General features: G+C 39.7%; 1 protein-coding gene across 2 annotated transcripts in view; it reads right to left on the bottom strand.

The window, feature by feature from the left end:
- Nucleotides 1-1,936: 1,936 nt before the first annotated feature.
- erf (Ets2 repressor factor) overlaps nucleotides 1,937-25,747 on the bottom strand; it is a 28,192-nt gene continuing 4,381 nt past the window's right edge. The window contains exons 2-5 of one of the 2 annotated variants that reach the window (XM_084130122.1): nucleotides 10,394-10,613; nucleotides 6,264-6,379; nucleotides 5,220-6,157; nucleotides 1,937-5,128 (exon numbers count right to left, since the gene is read on the bottom strand). In XM_084130122.1, coding sequence (XP_083986248.1) covers nucleotides 4,571-5,128; nucleotides 5,220-6,157; nucleotides 6,264-6,379; nucleotides 10,394-10,613 — 1,832 coding nt within the window. In that variant the 3' untranslated portion in view covers nucleotides 1,937-4,570. Of the gene's footprint in view, nucleotides 5,129-5,219; nucleotides 6,158-6,263; nucleotides 6,380-10,393; nucleotides 10,629-25,747 lie in introns of both variants that reach the window. The other variant, XM_084130121.1, reaches the window with a different exon arrangement.

Genomic DNA, 25,747 nt, shown 5'->3' on the forward strand with positions numbered 1-25,747 from the left:
ATATATATATATATATATATATATATATAAATAAGAGTACTGATTTTGTGCTTGAGTAAGAATTAATTGTTTATTTTTGTCAAATTTATACAACTGTATTATCTCCTTTGTATTCTCTATTTCTTTCATTTGGACACATTTAAAGAGAAAGTCAAAAGCCAGTCAGTGTCAATCAATCAAAAGTCAAATACCACAGATTCACACTGCCTCTTCAAAACACACAATCACAGACAAATTAGGCCTCCTTGTTACAACCAGCCACTGGTTCATAGTGCCTTATTTTCCAGCAAAACCTAACCTTTGACCTACCCTTAACAGGTCAACGAGCCCTCACAGCAAGCGTCCAGGCTTCCCTGTCAATCAAGTGTGACCCCAACTCCTCCACCCCCATCCAATTATGAGCTTTTGTCAAATATTTGATTATTTTTTGAGGTGAAGAAAGAAATTCAAGGGTGCAAAAAAGTGACTTAAAAACTTGACAGAATAAATAACGCACAGAGATGTGTGCATACTGATGGATCCTGCATTAAATACATATTTTGGGTGTTTTAGTGGTTGCAGGATACATAATCAAATAGGCCTATGCAATGCAGTGTTACTAATTATGCTAAAACCAAAACAAAAATTATATAACTTTGGCTTTTGAAACACTAAAGGAGCCAGAAATGATGAGATGTTTAATAATACCTGAAAAGTAACACGTTGAATATGTTCATTTCTTGCATGTCTCTAATAAAAGTATTATCATTTTGTTAGCATTATAATGTCAAGAGCCTTTTTGTGACAACACATATTTAATCAGAAATCAAACTCAGACTGCATAGCCTTGTTTAAGGTTAAAATTGGAAACTGTTAGTTTAAAAACCCTCTAGAGTAAACCTATGGCAAATTAGCCTTCCGGGTTGGCCTACTACACATTCACATCATCGTGACCGAACAGCTCTGAAAGTTAAAGACAAGGAGCTTCATTTTTACTCAGTCAAAAAAAAAAAAAAAATACATGAAAAATACATGTAGATTAGCTTTAAGATAAACTGTATCCGCACCACTAGCAACACCGAACGGAATTGCAAAAAAAAATGGCGTACGTACATATTATACATACATAAAAAGACACTTCGCCTTTAAGAACCACGAGTGTACCGCCTCTGGACAAGAGTGAACGATGGCGATGTTTTAGCAGCAGAGCGCGCTGTTTCACAAGTGAATACATTCTAAAGTTCTCAGAAGTTCTCTTTCTCCTTCAGGCTGATGAAATTAAATGGGTTTAAGTTTGATTCCAGGGTTCGCTCTAAAACGAATGATTCTCGTTTCGTGTTAAACCCATGGTCTCTGGTTCGTGCAGAAACGTTAAGCGTTAACGGTCTCCGTGGCATTATGAAAGCAAATCCTAGTTCATTTTGCATCTTGCTTGAGTTCAAACAGGATCTAGAATAGCAGCCCTTTCTTGTATTTCAAACTGAACCTACAGAAGCAAAACAACTGAAGTGCATGAAAAAAAAAAACACAAAAAAAAACAAAAAACATAAATCGATCTTTATGCGTCCTTGTACATGCCTGGATTCATGTTCATGAGATTTTAGAATAATTGTCCCAACCAGTCCAAAAAAACACCATGGTATTACTATGGTATATTACTGTAGTGCTATGCCAAATTAAGTATTATAATGGCTTTTTAGGTTTAGTGAATCTACCATTCTTATTACTGGTACTCATTGAATTCGTTTTTAAATTAAAAATATATATTTGATCTAAGATCATTTTAGTTTATTATATTAAAAAATATTTGCCGTTTAATAGACAGCATGGTGAAAAAATGATGAAATATTAGTTGAATCTTAAAGTGTTTACTAACAGATACAAGATACCATCACAATCAGGATAAAATTAGGAAACTGAGAGATGCAAATGGAGTAAAGGACGAGAAAGCCAGATCCGTTTTTACCTGTTTTAATGAACCCTGATTACAGTTTTAATTACAAGAGCAAAGGAAACCACATGAGAAACTAAAGTATACATGGTTCCTTGTAACGTCAAGTTTCGTCTCTCTTTACAAAGTATTACATAACCATTGAGAGACAGATGGAAAGCTTTAAGAAAGAAGCAAAAGACCTTGAACACAAAGAAATATTTGTCTTTTTCTTACATCATCCCCTCAAAATGGAAAATATATATTTATATATGTACACAACCAAAAAAGAGAGACATTAAAATAAAAATAATGTGATAGCATTATGTCACTCTTCCCTCTTCAACTGGTTTTCTTAATTACAACTAAAAACCAGCATTAATACAAAGCCAGAGCAATTTAATATCATGGTATCAAAGAGGGTAGAGGAGTACGATTTATTAAAATGTTCATCTTGAGAGGTTAAAATTAAGGTAAGGGGTACAAACGAAATACCAGCAATAATATCAACATTAAAAATGATAAATGATAATATAGACAAAAAAAGGTATAATAAAACAGCATGGTTTATATTGAAGAGAGAGCGAGAAGAAAAAGTATTTTCTAACAAATAAGGCAGCAGTCAGTTGAAATACAGATACTGAACCTGTGTAAGGCCGCCAAACAAACTCAAAAAAAGTAGTTTAAAAAAAAAAGAAGAAAAATGAGTGTTAAGTGTGTCAGGTCCTATACTTCCTCCTTAGATGAGGGCTAAGAGGCTGCATGTCCACTTTCTAGCTGTCAGTTTGCAGAATTGAGGTCCCTTTCTCAAGGATATGGTCGTGATGTCATTTACTACAAAGACCCTGCACTTTGCTACAAATGGAGCTGGCCGTCGCCAAACGCTAGGCCATATAGGATGTGATACCTGTTCAATCTTGATCATCGTGGAGAAAACACAGCCTCCTACAACTAAAACACTGCAGAGAGACTGAGAGGGAGAACGCAAATGCGACGGGTCGAGTTAAAACTATACGTATTCCTTATAAGGCCGAGGACAGCTGTGCCGTTCAGGGTTCTTAACGATTGGTCAGTTGTTTAGCTTTGTCTATAACAACACTTTTCTTTTACAGTAAAGCACTGTAGGGCCCTGAAACTAAACATCTTCCTTACATAGATTCTCCATATAGATTTACCTTCTGAAATATAATTTGTATCAAAACCAGCGTTTGTTCTTTTATCAAATATATATGTCTATAAAGTGAGAATATATGGACTCTAAATGCAAATCTTATTTAGGATAGTTTCTTTTTAAGGTACAAAACTAAATAAGGCATAAAAGCAGTGTTTGAGGTCATGTTTCTAAGGCCTCTCCTGTATGTGAGCTTGTATGTCAATAAAGCAACCCATTTAAAAGCATTGGGCGGTCAGTCTTCCGTAAAAAGGCACAAATGTTTGTTCATTTGAAGGTTTTATATTCAAAGACAACCTATTGGATAGAGGAAAGCGATGTGGGGAGGTATGCCTGAGATTTACGCCTAACAAACCAAGAAGGTTCGTGTTCTTTCCAGAATAGAAGGGTGTAGAGCATTGTATAAATGGTTTTAGGGATGATTACGAAGCTCAAACCATAAAGCGCCCTCTGATACGTTGCCCCAACATTCCTATAACGTTCCCTCAGGGTTAAAACTGCATTATAAAACAAATTAAATAAATAAGTTGGAGAAGGAATAATATGTGATCTATAATTTGTCATCCAGCTGGTGGTCATGAAGAAGGACTAACACATATATAAAATGAATCCCCCAATGTATATACACGTGTTAAGATACGTTAAGAGGTTGTTGAGTGGTCCCGTTAAGTCGGCTGAGCTCGCTGAACAGCTGGGAAAGTTGTCCAGAGCCGGTAGTGAAGGCTGGTAGCACAATATCATTAATGGCTCTGAAGGCAGTGACATGAAGGTCCTGGTTTGAAAGCGAAAGGCAAGTTGGTTCTGCAAAAAGTCTGGTGCTTGAATCTTGGTATGCAAAAAGAAAGAGCATCCATATCCAAAAATTCTGAGAACTATGATTGAGTTTGAGGGTGGGGTTGGGCAGGATCTCTCCTGCATTCACTTCATCCAAGAGTGTCTGTTTAATAGTAAAAATGTCCACTTGCACTTGACCTTTAATTCCATGGGCATGAATGACAAGCCAAAAAGACTTATCACAATCTAATTATTCATTATCACCATCTCTACTGATGTTTTACAGGGGTGCATCAACATCTGGTTTAGGCACTTCTGTAATCTCTTGATTTTGTTTAAAAAGGTATTGAGTTGATCCTAACGGGGAGTTTCTTGGGGGAAAAAGTGTCCAAGACTTCAATGAGACTAGTGGGATGGTGTTAGTCTAACACAGCAAACAGAAAGGAATGGGTTCAGTAAGCAAGGGACTCTGGCTAAACACGTGGAAAGGGCCTGGTTACTTAAAATGCTTAAAAAAAAGATGTCAGTATTAATTTGTAGTGTTGCAACATCTTGAAGTGAGTGAACCTGCATGTACAGAAGTTTGAAAGATGGTTCGGGCATCTGAACTTGCTGAACGGATGGTCTTCACGTAACTTCTGAGAGCAACAGTTGCCTTCAGCCTGTGAGGAGGACAGCTCTGTTTTGCTAAGTTTGTGTGTTTGACCACGTCCTCTTCAGCAAACGTTGTTTTCTAAAGACAGCTGTGCCGTTGCTCGCTGCAGCTCAGAGCTCACTCTCCTCTGGCCTGTCCCCAGAGGTGCAACTAAAGTCTCCGGACTCTTCCGGTCTCCATTTTCCTCACCCAGTTTGGGCTCCACCTCCTGGTTAAGCTCCTCCCTCTCTGCCCTGCTCTTCTTATCCTCAGCCTCTTCGGTTCCCGCCTCCATCCGCTGGTCCTCACTCCAGCGGCGTTTAAAACGCAGCTTCAGAGGGATGCAGAGTGTACCCCCAGGGCTGATGGGAGCGCCCTGGCCCAGGTTTAGCTCCCTGGGTTCTGCTTTTAGACCTAGAAGATTCGGCCCAACCCCTAAGGTAGGGGCAGCTGGGGTCTTGAAGACATCTTCCTCAAGATCGTCATCATCTGTCATACGATCGTGGTTGGGTGGAGGGGCAAGGCCACCATTGGGGTGAGGAGGGGAAAAGACATCACATTCATCATCTTCATGTTCCTCCTCGCTGATGTCGGTGACCTCGACTTCTTCCTCCGACTCCATGTCTGAGATGGGCTCAACCTAAAGGAGGAAACAAATGGAGAGTTACAGAAAGCCCTTTAATTCTCAAAGAAGCTACAGTTCTTCAGAATTAATTTTAAGGTGAACATACCTTGATCTTTGGTGGACCACCTGGGGTTGAATTGTTGGTCATCATTCCAGATGAGGCAGAGTTTGAGGACGAACCAGACTCCCCACTGTACGAGAAAGAAGCACCAGCACTTCCAGAATTCGGAGCATGTCCTGCTCCAGCTGAGGTTGGCCCTTCTCTCTGTTTGCGGCCCAGTGGTGGTGGCTGTAACTTAAACTTGAAAGGAGATAGATGAGTCTCCTCAGCCTGGTGGTGCAGAGGGTGACTTGACAGGTGTGGACCTACACCCACTGGCCCTCCCAGTCCCTTGTCTGGGCGTTGGGGCTGGGGGATGATAATGTTGGGGTAGTGCAAGAAAGCACGGGGGCTCAGATGATAGTTGTAGACACTCTGAGTGTGAGCTTGAAGATAGCGCTTCATGTCTTCTGGATTGAACGAGAAGTGGGAGCCCAGCATGGGTGAAAGGGATGGAGAAGGTGTGTAGGGCATGTGAGATGTAGGGGTCATGGAGAGAGCTGGTGAAAGAGCAGGACCCAGCAAGCCTCCAGGGCCTGGGAGAGGGGACACTGGGAATGGGGACAAGGAATCAGGGTGGACCCTGTGTGTGGGCACATGGGGCCCGCTCCTGGTGAGCCCAGTTGGGTTGGTCGGTGCACCGTAGACACGGAACAAGGAGTCGTGGGACAAGCGTGGATGGAGCAGGTTTCTAAAGGCACGGTCAGCCGGGCGGTCATCGCCAGGTGCTATGCCAGTTTCTTCAAGCTCCGAGTTGGTGGAGGTGCCATCGCTGCAATCGGAGACAGAGCCACGAGCTATGCGTCGAGGCACAGCACTGAAGACACCTGGACTGCGCAGTTCCTCGCTAGGAGAGAGGACGTCCGATGGCGTGGATGGAGGGAAGCGGAAGTGAGTGCTAACTCCGGATGGGACAGGTGGAGCACTTTGTGGAACACCAGAACCTAAGGGAAAGGTTAAGAAATTTTAATAGCTGAAGTCTTGTTTTACTTTATATATGAAACTAAATGAGTTTCAGAAAGATTAAGATTTAGAAGCAGGGATCTTCACCTGCAGAGCCCATGTCAATGAATGGATAGTTGACCAGCACCAGCTTGTTGAAGTTGAACTTGTAGGTGAATCTTTTCCCTTTGGTCTTGTGCAAAATCCTTTTGTTGTAGTAGTATCTGCAGAGACAGTGTTGGCATGGTTACACACTTGTTAAAGCCATTATTAGGAGTCACAATTTGTTGAAGGCCACCCATTTTTATGTATTTGACATTCTCACACTTGCCAAACTTTGCACAGGCAATGACCAGTTTAGAGGTGAAAAGTTTTTACAACATTGAATTTGCATGTTTCCTAAGAAAAAAAATAAGGTGATCAGTTTTCAAACACAGAACACATCAACTTATAGTTATCTTTCAATAAGTGATGCATCGAAAATGAAATTTCTTGGCTGAAACTGAAAACTACCGAAAACCAAAACTGTTCATTTTAAATTAACTTCTGAAAACCAATAAATTATATTAATATAATATTTTTGAGTGACTTTACAATAGCCAAAATTTCAGTAAAATCAATATAAAATTGAACACAGTACTATGAAGTTTCTATAATGCAGATTATAGATCATGTTAAATTTACAATGTTTTCACCTTGACTATCTGATACACTGTGCGAGATATATTCTGTATGAAGAAACATGGAAAAGTGGTGTACACAAGATGTTTAGGTGAAACGATCACATACTGCAGCTGTCAGGACGTAAAATTTCAGACCAGCATTTCCAAAGAGAGAAAAACCAAACCCTTTTCAGTTAAAGCCTGATGTAATTATCTGTATCATTAAGGAGTACTCAAGGTTACTGTATATAACATACACATGTTAAATTCTTACACACATGAAAGGATTCAGCCAACCAGAATCAGATATGTGCAGAGCAGATACGTGACACTGTGGCCATCTGAAGCTTCAGATGTTAAAATGATTTATGGATTCAATGTGTTTAATTAAGACGTCAACGAGGGTGCTGAGAGTGCATGTGTGAGAAAACAGGATTGTGATATACAATGATGTGTGAATTGGGGCACTGAAAAGTTCACAGGCACATACTCGACAGAGAAAAGGGCACACACACATGAACACAACACTTACACATGTACAACCCCTCTCTTTGAAGTGCATTTGAACTTGCTTCAAAAGACCACAAAAACTCGAAGTGTTTTTTGCACATGTGTGTTGTGCAGACATTCACATACATGGAGTACATATGCTGTTGAGTAAAAATACAGAATACTTCTGTTTACTTTCACCAAGCAAAACAGTCGACATCCATCAAGAAAGAAGCTTTCTGGCTATATCATGGTCTACAAGCAGCATCAGGTTAACAGATAAAAACAACAAATGTGTACATGTTGTTTTGAACTGTCTTGGTCTGAAGTCTGTTCATTTTCAACTGCTCAACAATGGGATGCCTGTGCAGCCAAGAGTCTGTCTGAATGGTGTTTGAGTTTTAAAGAACACGTGCAACCTCTTAGGTATAGATGAAAAGAGTGAGCAGAGAGAGAATGCCTTCAGGCATTTCCTTCCCAAATAACTAGATCCAAAATAAATGTTTTTTTTTAATTTTCTTAAAGATCTGCAGAATAGATTTACTTGTATTAAAATGTGCTAAACTAAACTGAAAATAATGTTATTGGTAGCTGAAAACATGACGAAATTAGCCAAAAGTGTTCAGATATTACCATATCCTAATTTAAAATTGATTTTAAACTCTTTCAAAATGCAATTATATACTTACAAAAAAAGTACCATGGTAATATCACATGATGTGTTGATGGACCTTAAATAAATATGGTACTCTTTCAGTATCATGGTATATCCCAAAGTACAATGGTTGCCAGGGTGTTGCTAAGAAGTTGCTAGTGTATTCCGGTTGGTTGCTAGGCTGTTGCTTACTGGCCAAACAGTGCAGGTTAAACACCAAAATTTAGTAATTAGGCATCTGAGCAAAACCTTTAACTTAAGAATAAGTATAGGGATGAAGATGAAAAATTCATAGATGAAAGATGAAAAATATTACTAGGGATGTACCATAAAAATTTTGGCTGTTACCGATAATTCTTCATATATGAAAGCCGATAACCGATATATATATTGGCCGATAACTCTAAATCCAAATTCTTATATAATTTTTGAGAGCCTAATTACAAAAAACAAAAGTCTCACCATTAAAAGCCATGTCCCAAGCACACAATTATAGTGTTTTCATTATAATTTTATGTAGCCTATATGACAAGACTTGCGCTGCACATGTTGCACTGAACTATTTTCCTTCTTTGAAGTAATTCCAATCATATTTCAAGCAATTCAAAACCATCATAGTGAACAGTGCACATCTGAAGTGTTGCAGCTGAACGAAATAATAACATTTTTTGGCTTTAATATATATCGGCCAAATTTTTTTATTGGTCCAATAACGCTAACATCAAAATTGAACATATTTCGGCCGATACCGATATGGTGGCCGATATATCGAGTATTTCAAAATGTAATAAATGATGGGCAATCAAATTTAGCAGAAGTCTGCAAAAGTTATGTCAGTGAAACGGATTCTGTTTGGGCCTAAAAATGACCTTCAAATTCACAATTATGTAAAAGAAGAAAATCAGGTCAAAAGAGAATGTGTGTGCCTGTCTGCTTTGCGTTTTCTGAGTTAACTAAGAGGATGTGTTTTGTGTCCTCCACATGTGCTGAACAAAGGCGAGTTCTCTCCGTTTCTCAGTAGTCTTCACGCTCTCTGCTGTGACGCTGAAGAACTTTCTGCTTCACATCTGAACCATACACAGCTTTCTGTTGCCTTTATTCTTCCCCCTACCTTCCGCTTCCATTCATATGTTCTTATCTCTGAGAAATGAAAGAGTTCTCGGAAGTGGAGGACACAAACTAGTCCTGTAAGTGAAGGTTGATGAGCGCTAAGTGGGCTTCATTATTCTACGATGGTAAAGGCGGGTTCAGCAGGTTTGAGTGGGCATCCGCAGGTTGCCATGGCGACCGGTCCAAAGCGTTGAATAACACGAAGAGACAGACAAACAGGCAACTGGACAGATTGCAATTGACAGAAGAGTACGGAAAAGGCAAAGGCGGAAAAATGGTGTAACACAGAAAGACAAACAACGCAGAAGTGTTGTTGAACACAAAGTCAGTTGACATAAGAACACATAAAGTCATCAGAAACAAAGCACTCTAGACTTTGAGCTAGCAGCTGTAGTTTACAGCTACAAAATGTTACTGGCTTGCCATCTACTACCTACATAGGCAGCATCCTAACTGAAATGGGCTTCATAAGTGAGTGATCTGAAATGTTCTTCAAGTGAAGCCAATCCGTTAATGGTCACTTAGGCATACCACACAAATAACACTAAAATGAACAACAAGAGAGACTTGACTAATGTTCACAGTTGATGTTGATAATCTAAAGTTCCTAGTCTATCATGCTCTTTTATGTTAGCATAACAGTCAGTCGATACATAAGAACAACAAATATGCAGTTGATCATAGATTCTGGTGTTAACATTTTACTGTTAGCTAGTCCTCAGATATGCTCAAAATTAGGTCTACTAATAAACACAAGAAATTACCACAATCTAATATGCAGCATATATCTGATATTTATTGGTGTAGAGTGTGTCTAGGGCCCATTCACACCAAGGATAACTACAATGATAACTGTAAAGTTTTATTAATTGTTCTAATTCTAATTCTCATAGCTAAAGCGGTAACAAAACAAAGAAACAAAATAATTGGAATCATTTACAGGATTTTTTTTCCAGCTGATGAATGTCAAAAACATTGTCTTTCAATCCGAATCCACCCAACTTTAGTAAGCTAATAATAACTGCAATGCGCTTATAATATACAGAATATTGTCCATTGGTGTGGATGCTAATATAGTTATTGTTCTTGGTGAGAACAGGCCTATACTCTAAATAATCAAAAATGTATAATCTACTGGTTTCCTGACCCCACCTTGGATGAAATTTTCACTGAGCTTGTTGCAGTGTCTTAACCAAGATTTTGGCCAAAAAAGATATCCTACCATTTTGTAGTTAACTGTTTAGAGCAGCCACTGCATCAGTAGACTGAGTACAAGCACAACTGCAAGTACGAATGATTTAATAGGCAGATTTAGTATTTACCTGAGCGCTCGGCTGAGCTTGTCATAATTCATCTGGGGCTTGCACTTGCGGGCGCCCCACAGTCGTGCCACCTCGTCCGGGTCTTTGATGACGAACTCGCCGTAATCCCCCTGCCAGGCGATGACATCATGGTACTCCTCCTTCCGCAGCAGCTCCAGGATGAAGTGCCACAACTGGATCTGTCTGGAACCAGGACTCGACTCCGGCTTGTAGGCCCAGTCTGGGAAGGCAAACCCTAGAGGTCAGACACAAAAACACTTGAGTCTTGCCACTTCGACTCAATCTAGTCAATGTTTGGCGAGAGTAAGTTTCACCACATCTAATCTCGATTAATAAGGGGGACGTATTACTTCTGCAGTCTGTTAAATAAGAGTAAGCCAAGGGAACAATGTATTTCCAAGGCTGTAGGCCTTTATGCAGACTAAAGGCTGATTTATACTTCTGCGCCGGATACACGCCATAGCCTCTACGCCAGTTTTCATTTATCCTTCTGCTAGTTGTCCGCGTTGACGTGTAATTACACATGCAGACTGCTACTAGGCAGTGTCCATGGGCATATTGATGGTGCAACCCACAGTATCAAGGCAAAAGGAGGAAATGCGACGCTATCGAAGATTTTTGTTTAACCTGAGGGAGGGGTTCTAGCAGACCAATCACAAGGCTTGCGGTCCACGTAGAATTGACGCGTTGTTACATTTTTGGAGAGATGCACGTCAGGCTACGCGTTCTACGCAGCCTACGGCATAGCTATGGTGTAGGTTTGACGCAGAAGCATAAATTAGCCTCAACTTTCCTGAATTTTAGTCTGGTAAAAGTTTGCATGCAATTCCTTTCTCTCAATCACCTCTGAGTATGAATAAGTTGTCAGAATTCCATAGTGTCTAGTTAACAAGCGCTTCAATCAAGAATCCTTGAGGCAGTAGTCAAAACAACACTCATAAAGCCACACACACACACACAGTCTCCACTTTTAGACTCAATACTTGCAGAAAAAGAAGAAAATAAGCAATAAGCAGGAGGTTGCTGGAGGCGAGACAAAAACATGGCCGTGACTTTGAGGGTCTTATGTCTCATTACAGAAACTGTTTGTGCTTTGGGACGTTAACACGGACAGACGGTTATACAACATGCTAAGTGACAGACCTATTACAAATTCATGCACAACGCTGAGTCAACGTGACAGTATGAGACGGCGGAAAAGCTCTTTGAAACAAGCCTGTCAAACACATCGGAGAAACACCTGAGAGTTTGCCATTGGCGTGCTTGGTCAAGTATGAAAAAGCAAAGTCTGCAGACAAAATAAGAATGAGGTGCAGTATTTCTGCTGACTCTAAATTAGACACAATTTCCTACTAGGAAAGAAAAAACTAAACCAGAGAACACAACAATGAACCAAGATTATATCTCTTAGGCGCACCATGTCAGGTGGGAACGACTGAAAATAACAGCATAATTCCCACACTCGCACACAAAAGAGAAAGAGAGGGTCTTGGCGCACGACGTGTTGTTGTACTCAGTGGAATGCCCCTTTCAGATGGTTCAGAGCTTGGCTGCTTATAAAGCCTATCAGTGTTAAGTAGCGAATGCAGAACAGCTCAGCAGTACCGCCACCGCCAACTGCACACATGTGCTGCAGGGACGCACGCTGCGCAGGGGGGCGGTAGGATGACTTGGACATCGTGGGCTGGTACTAACTGTCCGTGACAACTGCTAAACAGTCGGCAATGTGGCTTGACTCATGACTGAGATGTTTGGTTGAGAGATCTAGCAAATCGGAGATGTAAAACTGACTTGGCCCACTGAAAAGAAGCAGATCAGTTAGACTACTTGATATAAGCACATGGTTAACCCAGAGGTAATTAATACTGTCATATGGTCAACAACAAGTCAGTAATTATACAAACTTAAGTTTTACAAAATTCAAGTTCACAAAATGTGGTTCATGTATAAAGTAATTAAAAACTTAAGTAACAGCTCAGTAGTGAGACAAATGTTGATTCACTAACTACTCAAGTGGATTCAGCAAATTCAGTCAGTCCAGAATTTGTCAAACCAGCTTATGAAAGTCATTTACTAGTAAATCAGACAGCACTTCTGATTTCAGCAAATAAAAGACATTCAATCATGAATCGCACTGCTCTGGTTGTGCTGTATGATGTTGATTCACTAAAAATAACCAGTCGTTAACTCATGAATCAATTCAACAGAAAGATGCGTTCTCACCATTTTGCGCAAAATAGTCTTCTCAACATTCAATTCAGACTGCAAACACTTAATTCACAACATAAGTAAAATATGATTCCTTTTTCTGGCTGTTGGAAGTTTCAGCAATGCAGGACACCCTGGAAATAATACTGTTTACTGGTTGACATAAAAAAAAAAACAATAAAAAAATTCTCCACCAAATGAGTCTGTAATTTCAGGCCTTTACACAAAGAGGTTTGTAGGAATGAGACTTCAAAAAGTCTCCAGATCCTCAAGTTTAATGCATTTCCCACCATTCATTCCAATTTTACCAAGACATGTCACACTAAACAGATCATATATGATTAGTCGTGTGTTTGTGGGCTCAGACCTCCACCGAGCGAGTGGGCACACAGCAACACAAAGCTTCCCACAGTGGGTGCGCGTCAGCACTGACTCACGGCGTATGCGTGAGTGTATTTGTCATTCAGCTTTCAGAAGAAGTGCGCCTTTCCCTCCACTCTCATACCTTTTTCTCTCTCTCTCGTGCGTTGGGTCCCTGGCTCCCATACCATCTCCTAGCAACAAGACACTTTAGTGCTATAAATACACGTATAGCAAAGAGATTTATTTTTTTAACTCAATCAATTAATGAAATCAAAATGCAAAAGCTATAGTAAAAATATCCAAAGTACATTTGATTCTAATACACAAAGGCAGATTAAAAGGACAGCTCACCTAAAAAAAAGAAAAGAAAATTCATTTACTCAACTGGTTTAAAACCTGTATGACTTCCTTCATTGAAACACAGAGGATATTTTGAAAAATGCCTTAGTGTAGTTTTGTTCCCAGTGGGCTTCAATGTTTTTTTTATACGCCATTAACATGGCGTATGACATGTATGGACAAAAACAGTTCAAAATATCTTCTTTGCAGAAGAAAGTCATACAAGCTTGAAACAACCTTTGAGAGTGAGTAAATGATGACAGATTTAAAAAGGTTCGGTGAAGTATCCTCAAGTCAATTAGCTATTTATTGCTATGGCATTGATAGGTGGTTCAAAATAAGTCAAAAAATAAGTCAAAATTGCATCAAAAAAACAATAACCTACTCAAGCCACACAATTTGACTGTACCAGGACGAGTTACATGCCAAATTAATACATAAGCCCAGTTTTCTTTTTAACTCTCTAAGCAGCAACAGTAATAGTAATGTTTGCCTTACAAACAGTGAATGAGAAAGCCACTGGCAGCATGTTGACGATCAGCAGGTTGACGTTCTTTAATAAGAAGTAGGGACATAAAATAAACCCCTGGCGCGGGCTAAACGGCAGACTCTGGGGAGGGCCGAGGACTGACTTTATAAGAAACCGCTTTGAGGTACTTTCAAACAAACCAGTGTGCCATAACACACTCTTTTTTTCACTCAAGACCACAAGCCCACAAGACAACTTAGCGCGTGCACACAAACACGCTAAATCAAAGCGCAATAACAGCTAAAACAGGCACGTCCCCTGGTGTCAGTGGGTTCTGCTGGGACTGCTGTTTCTCTGACGGTTACTGTCACTAATGGGTATGGAGTCAGGAGACCGCCAGACAAAACCCTCGCTTGACAGGGCCCTGTACACACACTTAGAAAAACAATATGACATAAGCATTACATGATAGCACCTGTACAAACTGTACCGGCACGAAAAAACAAACCGGCTGACAAACATTACACGCAAGGTAGGGGAAATTGGACACTAACATCCGTCTTGGCCTCGTTCTTTTGCCCTTTCTGTACGCGAAGTCTGTAAAAACACCACCTATTGCCGTCGTCTCTGTTTGCGATTAGTGCTCAGATGCAACAGCTCTTTTTATGGTGAAGCCGTGACGCAAGTACGAGAAAGAAAACAAAAAAGTCGTCCTCTGCATCTCTGGTCTGTATTTAAAGGCTCAGAAATGTTTAGGGCCCCCGCGCTCATTCGTTCTGTTTCTCTCCATCTCTCCCCCACTTCCCTCCCTTCCTCCTATTCTTTGTGGGCTCTATATTTAGGCAGAGGAAAAGGTCGTTCTCCATCTACTAATGATGGTGGCGACAGGGAAAAAAAATGGCACGAGTGTGTGCCAGCTTGAATGTGTGCAGTATGAGCAATACAAAAGAACCACGAGCAGCTCTGCTGCCTAAATGCTTGTCTTACAATTGACAGTGTCACTCTGCCTTGCACAGTGCTGAAAAATACTGAATGATACGCGACGTTCAACAGTTGTTCGCATTGATCCGAGCTGCGTAGAATGAGTAGGCTAAGTGTTGTTGTGGACTAACGAGAACGCCCCGGATGGAAAATACAACAGAACCCTGCAAACTGCATGTTTATGTGTCTCACATTCTCTCGAGGCAAAATAGATCTCACCTTCTTGTTTGCGTTAAGACGACTCATCTGGGTGATACCTGGAGGCTACTTGGTTTAGATGATTCACAGTCATGTAATAGTGACATAACGATGCAGTTCTATCAATATAAATTTAAGGATACTTTTACCAGCATTTTCATGCTCAAAAACTATTGCTTGTCACATCAAGACTGAGTGTCAAGACAGAGCTATTTAATTAGCATTTAAACTTCATAAAAAAAATCAAGACCCTGTTTGAGGAGTGCGATTCATTTCCACAGATCAGTTCTTTGTTTTTGTGCGTTTCAATAAATCACTAATTCAACAATTCGTTTGCTCAATCACTCAAAAATAAAAAAATATTCTTAACAAAAATATTTTTTTTTAAAAACCCAAATAGTTAGGGAATAATGCTGTAAAAAATATTTTAAATAATGATTTTTTTAATGTTTTTTTGTTTTTTTTACAAAATCACTCGAGCATTTAGAGTAAAAAACATAACAGGGCTGATTACAATAAACTAACAACTTCACTTGTCTTTAATAAAGTTTTACATTTATATTAGTTAGACTTAGTTTTTGCAGTTGTATCGAAATTTGAATAGATAGTGAAATTTCACTGGTGAGTATTGTTGGTGTCATAACCTTATTTATTCACAATACAAGGTAACATGGGTCAAAAACAAAACTATTTTCTTTTACTTGCGATCGGACCAGTAGAAATAATATTTAGCATTGAGCCCTGTATTGTTCTCATTCTTGGTGTGAACGGACCTTTACACAGGGAAACTGTGATCACACCAAACAGAAAAAGGTTATGCGTGGACAACAGACAGACAGACAGAGAAAGGGAAGTATATGGAGAAAGCGAGTTAACCAGAAAGAGAGAACAAACACTCAGGTTGAGAAGAGAGGATCAAAGCGTTGGCCAGTCATCTGTAGATGTGCAGTGCTAGCCTGCAGCCCTCACATGATCGCCGCCATGCACTCTTACATAACAAGCTGTGTGTGTATTTGTCTGTCCACAACACAGTCATGCCTTCTCTTGCTAACCCTGATGGTAAGGTTCAGCGTTGTTGCCCCTAACAGGCAGAAGACAGGCACCTAAATCCCTATGCTTCATCTCTTTCACCTCCATGCCAAAACACAAAAACAACCTTTCGGATCCATTTGAGCTGGCGGTGCTAACTGGAGAAGGTGTGCTGATACTCTGCTGGTTAATCTCTAGTTACCTAGTGAAGGGTCAGGCCAACGGTGTGAGTTTCTTGGGGACATTGACGAGATGCAGAAAGAGGCAGAGTAACTGTCTGAAAGTGGATGAATGATACATAAATTCAGCAAACCAATGGATTTTTGCTTACACCAATCGACTTCAATGAGTCATATTGAAATGAATTAGGCATTCAGTTGTTCAGTTCATTGCTACAACTAGTTTAGGCGCTTCCAAATGAATTTTATTGATTTTCCATTGATGCTAATAAAGGGCCGCCGCCACAGCGCAAAGGTTTACAGTTGCACAAATGGACACTAGTTTAATGTAATGACGTAGGCTGGCTTATACACTAACATTAAAATCCATTTGTTACTGTAAACACTTTTTTGATTGCAAATATTCACCAAATATGTCACCAGATATCACATTAATATCACTGCACAGGTTCAGTAAATAAGCATGCTCAACAGCATTCAAAACTGAACCGGTGTGGTAGCAAGGTAAACACTGCGACAGCTTTAATTTAGGATGTGTTTGTTGACATGCAGCACAACTAGCTCATTTGACTGAACAATAATACATTCCTGTATGCTGCGAGCGACAGGCATTGTTATCGCTTTAACTGTAAATAAATCAAGGTTGATTGATCACAGAAAGCTATTTCCATCAGGGCCACCGCTGAAGTACACAGACGCATGGCGACATGCAAACCAAATTGAAAAGCAGTGACAGAAATGCAATGAGCAACGGGTTTACACAGAGCGCAGCATCTCTACAATAAAAGAGAGTTAATTCAGAGATGACAGTGAAACGCGACAGACACAAACTAAATTGTCAATATTAAAATAGCATTTTAAATAAATAAATTAAAAATTAAAAACAGAACCATTCAAGTTTTTTTTTTTTTTTTTTTTTACATTAAGTGGGTGTTAAAAAGTTTCTTAAAGTGACAAACATAATATTTTTGCACTTGAATGGACAAATACACACATGAATGTGTCAAAATATCCTCGTAAAGACAGTCGGTCATGTTATGTTCAGCCTAAAGTTCCTGCTGCTGTCTCTATTAATAATATAGGGGTAAATTAAACAAATTTGCTTTTTTCTTTTTTTAATTACATTTTTTTTTTTTTTTTTTTTTTACAAATGCGTTTAAATAATTCTATTCTATTTAAATTTCACAAATCTAAGCTAATGCTGTAAACTATATGGGGAGCACTTAATTATATATCACTATACTATTAAAGGTTACAATTAACAACAGAGCCCAAATTATTAAATTCAGTTGTTATTTATTTTTAGATATAATAAACACCCAAAAAAAAAAAAAAAACATGTACTGTAAAATTGCACATAAGGCAGGTTTTGAATTAACTTCTAAATCTAATTATAAAGTTAATTTTCTACTCCAATTCATTTTTGAAACAGAATTATTTACACAGTGGCTGTCATAACTTGTGACAAATTTATTTAAACATACATTAAATAATCAAGACATTACTAACAGGTTAAGTAAATTTAATGAATAGGATAATACAGTGCATATACAAAATTCTTCTCTCTAGAGTTAATTTCTCTTGCGAACTAACCTGCTGTCGACATTAAATGCCTGAGGTAAATGTAATGCTACATGAGATATTATTCTCAAGCTGGTTTATTGGTATCTTTCCGCAGTTGAAACATTGGTTGAGAGATGTAAACATACAGATAGATAGCAAATTACATTAACTTGCGCGCCCCCTTCTGGATTGGAGTGTGGATCGCCTGTTACTCAGTGTATTCGTCGTGCGACCATGCACCGAACCGTGACGTCCGTATCGTATGGTTCGGGACGAATACATGTACCGTTGCACCTACTATATAATGTATACTTTTTGTACAAGTGCTAATACAAGTGCTGTATTTCTTTACATTTTATTACAGTTTCTGTACATGAATACCTGAAAATCTTTTATTTCAGTCGTATCTTTGTTCAGTTGTATTAGAGCGATTGCTAATTTGTTCTAATTACTGTTTACTTGACTTTAATCATGCTTGAAATGTATTAGTTCTAGTTGTTTTTGCTATGGTATTTTTAACCCATAGGCAACAGTTCATTGTGTAAAGTGTTCTTTAGCCTGTTGATTTTTTGTATTCAGGTATTCAGCTACAATGAAATGTTTAGCAATGAGACTTAGAAGAATAAATGTTTTTTTTTTACCTTATTGGAATCAAAATTTGGAATGGATAAGCAGAATTGAAATTTTTCAAATTCAAACAATACCTAACCCTATTAATATAAAAACGGTACGACAGCAACTACCTGCTGGAAAAACGTTAAAGCATCTGCATTTTTCCACAAGACCGTAGACTACACTAACCCAGCAGTATGAAAATAATGCAACAAGCACCCTGTGCCAACAGTCTACATTATAGTCACAATACAGATAATCTGTCTCCTTGATCTAAAGTGTGTGTGATATTGCGCACTTAGACAGGTGTTTTGGGAACACTTTAACCTAAATACGAGAGGGCAAAAGGGATCAAGTGTTTGATTTCATATACACGCGTTATCCTCTGCGTAACGCGAGGTCATTTAGCCACCCATGTAACATCGTGTGGGTATTTCCCACCCAGGCAGAAGCTGAAGAGTACCTTGTGTCCCAAACACCGTCGCCAAGGAGGAGCCATTAGCCATGTCTAATACTTTCACAGCTGTGGCTCCGTAAGCTAAACATCTAGTAGCTGTTATTTTCATGTCTACAATCTTCATGTCAACACCAGAGAGACCAAAAACTCCAGTTACCGGCACAAGGCGGTGGAGACAGCGCTCCAGATGTCCGGGACGCCACAGTGCGACGGCCAACTCTGCCCAGACAGAAACCAGACGCGTCACAGGGGAGTTCCTCGTAGGGATATGATTAAATCAACCATAAATGGTCAGGCAGGGTGCATTTCTGGGCCAATTTTCCTGCTATGTGAGGACTGCCGAGCATGAGGAGCAGCCTGCGACGGCCGTCTGCCAAACAATCCTTACCAACAGGCCTGTGCAGGTCTCCTGAACTGCTCGTGCACTCGCTAACCAGGCCAGCGAGTATCACCAAAAACCTTTCTGAAACATTAGCCTACATCATGTACCTCATATGACACACACACACCCACAAATTCAACTTGTCAATTCATTATGTAAAATGAACATAATACCTGCATTTTTTACTTTTCTGAGGACCACTATACAGTTTTCTGCATGTGCACTGTTCCAAAACTTGCTTGATATTTGAAATTTAAGCTGGTATGAAACATGAACAGTGTTATCTCTATAAAATCAACACTTTAGCTGTACAAAAGTTCAATGTCAGTCAAGCATTAATTTGGATTTGCTGTAAAAAGCAAATGTTTAAATACTCAAGTGTACAAAAGTGCAAAGCTTATGGCCTGATGTTTGATCCGTTGTACATGTAAACATGATATTCTCACAGTGTTGCTAATATCATTAACAAACAGTAAAACAAAGTTTAGTTTCAGTTTTATTTTTTAAATTGTTATCATTAATGATTTTGAATGAATGAATGAATTTAGACTAAACACATTTCCATGTACCTGAAACCAATTTAATTGACCACAATTTAATGTTATTTTTTGATACACAATTTTAAACCTTTCCATCTACGTTAAAAATGAAAATGCACTAAAAAAACATTTACAGTGTGAGAAATTTCAGTTTTACTTTGATATTATTATATGAAATAATTATATGCCTGCCTATGCTTGATGCAACCTCTTAAGAGTTCAAGAATTTAAGAGTACAGGATAATCAATATGAAACCTAAGTTGGTCTGCATTATTCCTCAAAGAAAACAAAAAGATAAATCCCTCCAATGGAAGATAGTAAAAACATGATTTACTGGTGCAAAAAAAGTTAAAAAGAAGCAGAAAACAGCAACCTCTCAGTTCACTGGTAATGTGAAATCTCCACGATTTAATCTTAAAAGTCTCCCAGCCATCATGTTCTCTTCATCAGAGTGTTAAATCACACACTCCAGTGGCCTTCGCTCAGGCAGCCGAGCAAAAGTCATTAGGATCGCCGAGGTTGCAAGGGTGATAGTGGCATTACGTTTTATCAGCAAGACGTGGTCTTCTAATATCTTATCACAGTGAAGCTTTCATCCTGGATTTATCTCCTGCAGGGAGCCACTTCTACATGAACTTTTAACCGATTTCTTTTCCTTCCCCCACTTCTGTTCGCACTTAGTCATGGGCACAAAAGATCAATCAGAGGAAAACCAGTGCAGATCTGCTTGATTTTTCCGGTTGCAGATACCGGTTCTAGATAAGGGGACCCCCCCACACAAAAAAACCCAGATAAGACGTCTATGCCACAAAGATCAACCTAGATGTTTTTAATGCTGCCTCTACATAGGTGGATGTTCTTTTTAGTCCACCCAAAAAATCTGTCATCAATTACTCACCCTTATTTCATTCCAAACCTGAAGAAAAAAGGAAGACTTTTTGAAGAATGTTTGACTTTTATTGCATGGACATTTCAAAATATCTTTTTTTGGGGTCCAATAGGTTTGGAATAAAATGAGGGCGAATAATTGATGACTGGATTTTAATTTTTGGGTGAACCTCCCCTTTAAATCTGAGATGCTCTAAACCAGCAACACTGTGCATGGTAACGCTAAAGTGAACCTCAGCCTTCTGGTCTTAGAGGGCAGGTGGAAGTCAGCCAGATTGAATCTGGCTACAATCATCAAGCTCAGCGTTTTCTCCTTGATGCTCAAAGCTCATTCAGAGCAGCTAATTTTAACTGCCATCACCCTGCCTATGCAAGATTATACAGGGTTGGGCAGGACTGACCAGGAGAACTCTTCTCAAGAGTGGCCGAAAACAGCAACACAAACTTAAACTGACTTAGCTGAGCAATAAACTTGGTTTGCGTCTGTCTCGCCCATTCACTATTATTGGCCTGTTCAGAAGACAGACAGCTTACTAAATTCTCTATGGTGTTCCCTCCTAGTTGTGGGCTTTGATTCTGATTCTTCCTCATCCAGTTGTCGGAGATCATTGTTCTATTACTGGCATTTCCACGTGGCTGCAACTTGCGATAGACGCCGTACTTACCCCTTGCAGCAATGCAAAACCCTGCAAGTTTTTGTCGTGCTGAAAACGAGGCGTATTCGCTGGTGAACCCTGCAATTTCCATGATGCCGAAAACAGGATTTAAGACAATTCTGCAGCAACAATGTCTAAAATATAGCATTTAACACAAAGCTCAGCTACTTGTTGCAACATGTTTGAAGACATTCTCAGTTGATGACCCTATTGTGAGATTTACCTTTCAATTGGGGGATGGGTATTCAACTGATATGCAAAATCAGTTGAGTTACCCAATGTTGACTCATAGATATACTACAAAAAATAGTTGCCATAACAGCATCATTCAAACCTTGAGTGCCTTATTTGAAGTAGCGGGTGGAGCCAGCATTGAAGTAAACCTAAGCTTGCATTTTGCCAATGATGCAACGTCTGATAAAGTGAAACGGCAATGTGATTGTCTGATTTCAAGCCCTGGCACCCTGCTGAGAGCTGTGATTGGTCCACATCAACAGCAAGAAAGCACTATTAAAACCAAAGGCTGACTAGGAGACAGTCATCTGGGCCCCAGGTGATTCTCTAGTCTAGATTGTATGTGTGTGACCTGGCTGAGAAGCGTGTGTGTGTTGTGGAATGTCTAAAGAAAAGCGAACGAGTGTGAGAGTGTGGCAGACAGGAGACTAGGTGTCTGAATATCTCCATGGGGACCCTGGAGGCAACGTTTGGTGCGTTCAACCTCCCCCATTAACGACCAACCACAGCAGGCAACGACTACGACTTGCATCTTAACTTTATAGTCAACATGAAAATGACATTCGCAAACAATTTTACTTACAAAATATTCAACAATATTCAAAAATAAAGGCAAACCTGCTCAAAAAGCAGCTAGGTGAGAGCAATAAAACCATTCGGGCTTCAAGTTTTTCTGCAATACACTCTTAAAAAAGTAACGCTCAAAAAGCAACTGCAAATGACCAAAGATATCTGTTCTTAAAAGAAGATGCATTGACATTTTTTCTGTGCTAACTGTCAAAAAAGTGGAAAAACAGCATGATAATTTGAGAATCAACTCTTAATGTCAAATCTAAAAAGAAAAAATCTAGATAAGCTAGTCAACCTCACTAATTGACTAGCCATCTCTTATAGCTTAAGTTAAAAAATGTATGACAAAACTAAAAAAAAGTTTACAGAACAATCAAGCACATTAAGACCAGGAGTGCGTATTTTGAAAAGTAAATAGGAGTCTATTTTGATTTCATGTTGACTTTAATTCCACTTTCCACCTCCATATCAGTGTGTAGAATTACGTAGTTTCCTAGACACTATTTCGAAGAGTACAACAATGACTGTAGAGCATTGCGCATTCGACGCCGATGCCACCCATCTGGAATTAAGAACGAGCAAGAACGTAAGATCACAAAAGAGATCAAGCACATGATGGAGTGGAAAAAGAGGTGGTGGTGTGGGGCAGAGAACGAGAAGTCAATAGATTGCCTCTTTTCAAGTTCTGTGTTGTGGTTAGGTCTCTAGACTCAGTCTTCACTTTCATTTTCCTCCAAAGACGAACGCACATGCACACACACAGTTGCTGGCGGCACACGGCGTGGCTCCAGCTGTGGGATTAGAACGCCGTCTCCACGGTCGCTCCTTGTTTTCTCTCCCACCCCGGGCCAAGACTGCAGCACCAGAAACCCTCGCCAATCCTTTCCCTCGCTGCTAATGGGCCTTTCATTTACAAGCTTTCCATTAGCACACAGACATCAGGCCTCCGCAAACTATGCACGGCCACATGTCAGTCACAGTCACTAGCTCTCGACGAAGTTAGAATTAGGCTAAATGTCCCATGGAGGCCGGCACGACTTTATAGGGCGTTCTACTTGAAACCCACATGGTTTAAGGGTCTGGAAATCACCTAAGCACCATGAGACATCAGAATGCCACTGAAAACGTTCGTTTCGCAAATAATTTCGCCTTTTAATACTCTAATTTCCACTGTTCTGCAAAAGTGGCTGAAAGTTCCACCGCCACATTCAGTGGCCTACACGGAATCAGAAACCCACTGACAGGTTCTGAAAGCACTCTCTCCTCCACGCAGACCTCCGTGACTCAGATCAGGAGCCCAAGACCGAACCTGCGTAGTATGTAGTATCAATCATGATCACTGTCTCTCTTCCTCTCTGTCTCTATTCCCAGCCATACTGCACCGGCACTGGATCCTGCCTGCAAAAATAAATTGGTTGCATAAAAATAAAAGTGGGAGCGAGTCAAAGTGGCGTCACCACAAAGATGGCAGCTCAAGAGACGGAGAGAGCGCGCAACTGTGAGAATTAGGAACGTGTGTGTGCCTCCTCCTTGAGCGTAGGCTGGTGTGTGTGTGTGTGTGTGTGTGTGTGTGTGTGTGTGTGTGTGTGTGTGTGTGTGTGTGTGTGTAATGCAACACAGACAGCAGCCATTAAAGTGGAATGTGGGGGGTCTGGGCCCCACTAATAAACTATGTGCTGCATATACACACACACAAAACCCACACTTCAACCGTGACTTCTTGTCTTCATTACAACCATATTACGGGAAGGGGTGCGCCACTGTCACAAAATCACTCTGATTTATATTTGTGACAAAAATAATACATACAAAAACAATAGTTTACACAATACAGGAATAGAATCTATAGAAGACAAATTCAAAAAATACAAAAGCTGGATTGGGGAAGTTACTTTGAAACTGTGACCAAACTACAAGCTGGAACTCTGGAAAACGTAGCTCACTACAAACTATGAAGAAACAGCTACATTACAGCTATTAAGGGGAACCGCTTTTTATATAAAATGATCAATTCGGCAATGATCAATTACTTACCCTCAAGTTCCAAAGCTGTATGAGTTTCTTCTGTTGAACACAAAAGAAGATATTTTAAAGAATGTTGGTAATCAAACAATTGACGGCAGCCATTGACTTCCACAGTATTTTTTTCTACTATGGAAGTCAATGGGGTTCATCAAATGTCTGGTTAATGACATTCTTCAAAATATCTTTGTGTTCAACAGAAAGAAATTCACGCAGGTTTGAAACGACTTGAGGGTGAGTAAATGACAGAATTTTCATTTTTAAGCAAACTATTCCTTTAACAGTCGCAAATATTCTGTACAAAAAAGAGAGCATAAAACAAGGATTTGCACAGGAACTGTATCATATGTAACTAGCTCATTGAAATGAACAATCCAAAAATACTGATTTACTACAATAAATAGGATTTTGCAATCATTCAAATGAGATGGAGAGATTAGACAAATGTCTTTGATTATTAGCCATAGTTTGTGTGTCTGCAGTGTGCAATATAAGTGACACAAAAACCAGATTTGGAGCATTTTCTGACAGCAACAACCAATTTTCCCAACCTAGTAACCCAGCAATTTCTTTTTTGCCTCGTTCTTCCTTTTCAGATAGTTCAAAACTGAAAATAAACGTTTGAATGCTCCCTAACACCTCACAACATTCCTCACCATAAGCCTGGGCACAAACTCCAAAGGGGAATGCTCTTGAAAATGTCAAGGAAAGTATACACATCACAAACTCACAAATTGTTACATGAGCGTGACCACACACACACACACACACCAAAAGGACAGCCAAAGCCACACGCTCACACAGACAAACACACACGGGGGGAAAACTGTCAGCCACAGTCTCGACAAAACCTCAGAGTTCCCACCAAACCGTGGTCGCCACTAGACACAACACTCCACAAGTTGGTTGAGCTCAAACCTCGGTTGCAACCTGCTTGGCACAAAGATCCAGCTGCACGGCATTAGAAACATGGGCACCTGAGGTTTGAAATGCAGATTAAAGAAAGGTGTGCTGTTAGATGACCTGAACTTTACGCCAACTGAGTACAGAAACAAGGAAAGCGAGGAAGTCGTATGAGCTGATCACACCATTACAAACCCTATTGCTCATCGTAAGATCCAACCCTGTATTTCAAGAAAACTAGCCTGAAACAGACTGAGAAAGCTATTGATCTGAGACTACAGACAGGAAAGCAAACGAGACCGACTCTAAAAAGATAAAAGAAGAGATATATCCAGCCCTTTTGAACTAAGATGAGATATGATTCAGGTCACAGTGATTGGATCCATCTTTCTATGCCAGAAAATGCCTTGGACAAACCCAATGGGATTTCCTACATAACAGGCGCTCATGACAAGCTTTCCTACTATATGATATTTTAAGCAGAACTTTTAGGACAGAGGTTTGTATGTAACTAACTTTAGCACTGGCAAAAGTCACTCTTATGCAAATGGAAAAATACTAACTCTTGGGCCTATTTAATGGGGGGGGGGTCTAAAGTTGCAATAAGAAAGGTCCAAATCATCTGGTAGTTCATATCTACTACACTTCACTTCTGTTTCTCTAAATATTCTGAAAAGGTAGCTCAAGGGAGAAAGTAAATTAACATATGTCACTATAGGTCTAACCATAGTATATGAGTCTCGCTGTGCAGCTGGTTGGAG

Source organism: Abramis brama, assembly GCF_963993115.1.
Source record: "Abramis brama genome assembly, chromosome: 12".
Lineage (NCBI taxonomy): Eukaryota > Metazoa > Chordata > Actinopteri > Cypriniformes > Leuciscidae > Abramis > Abramis brama.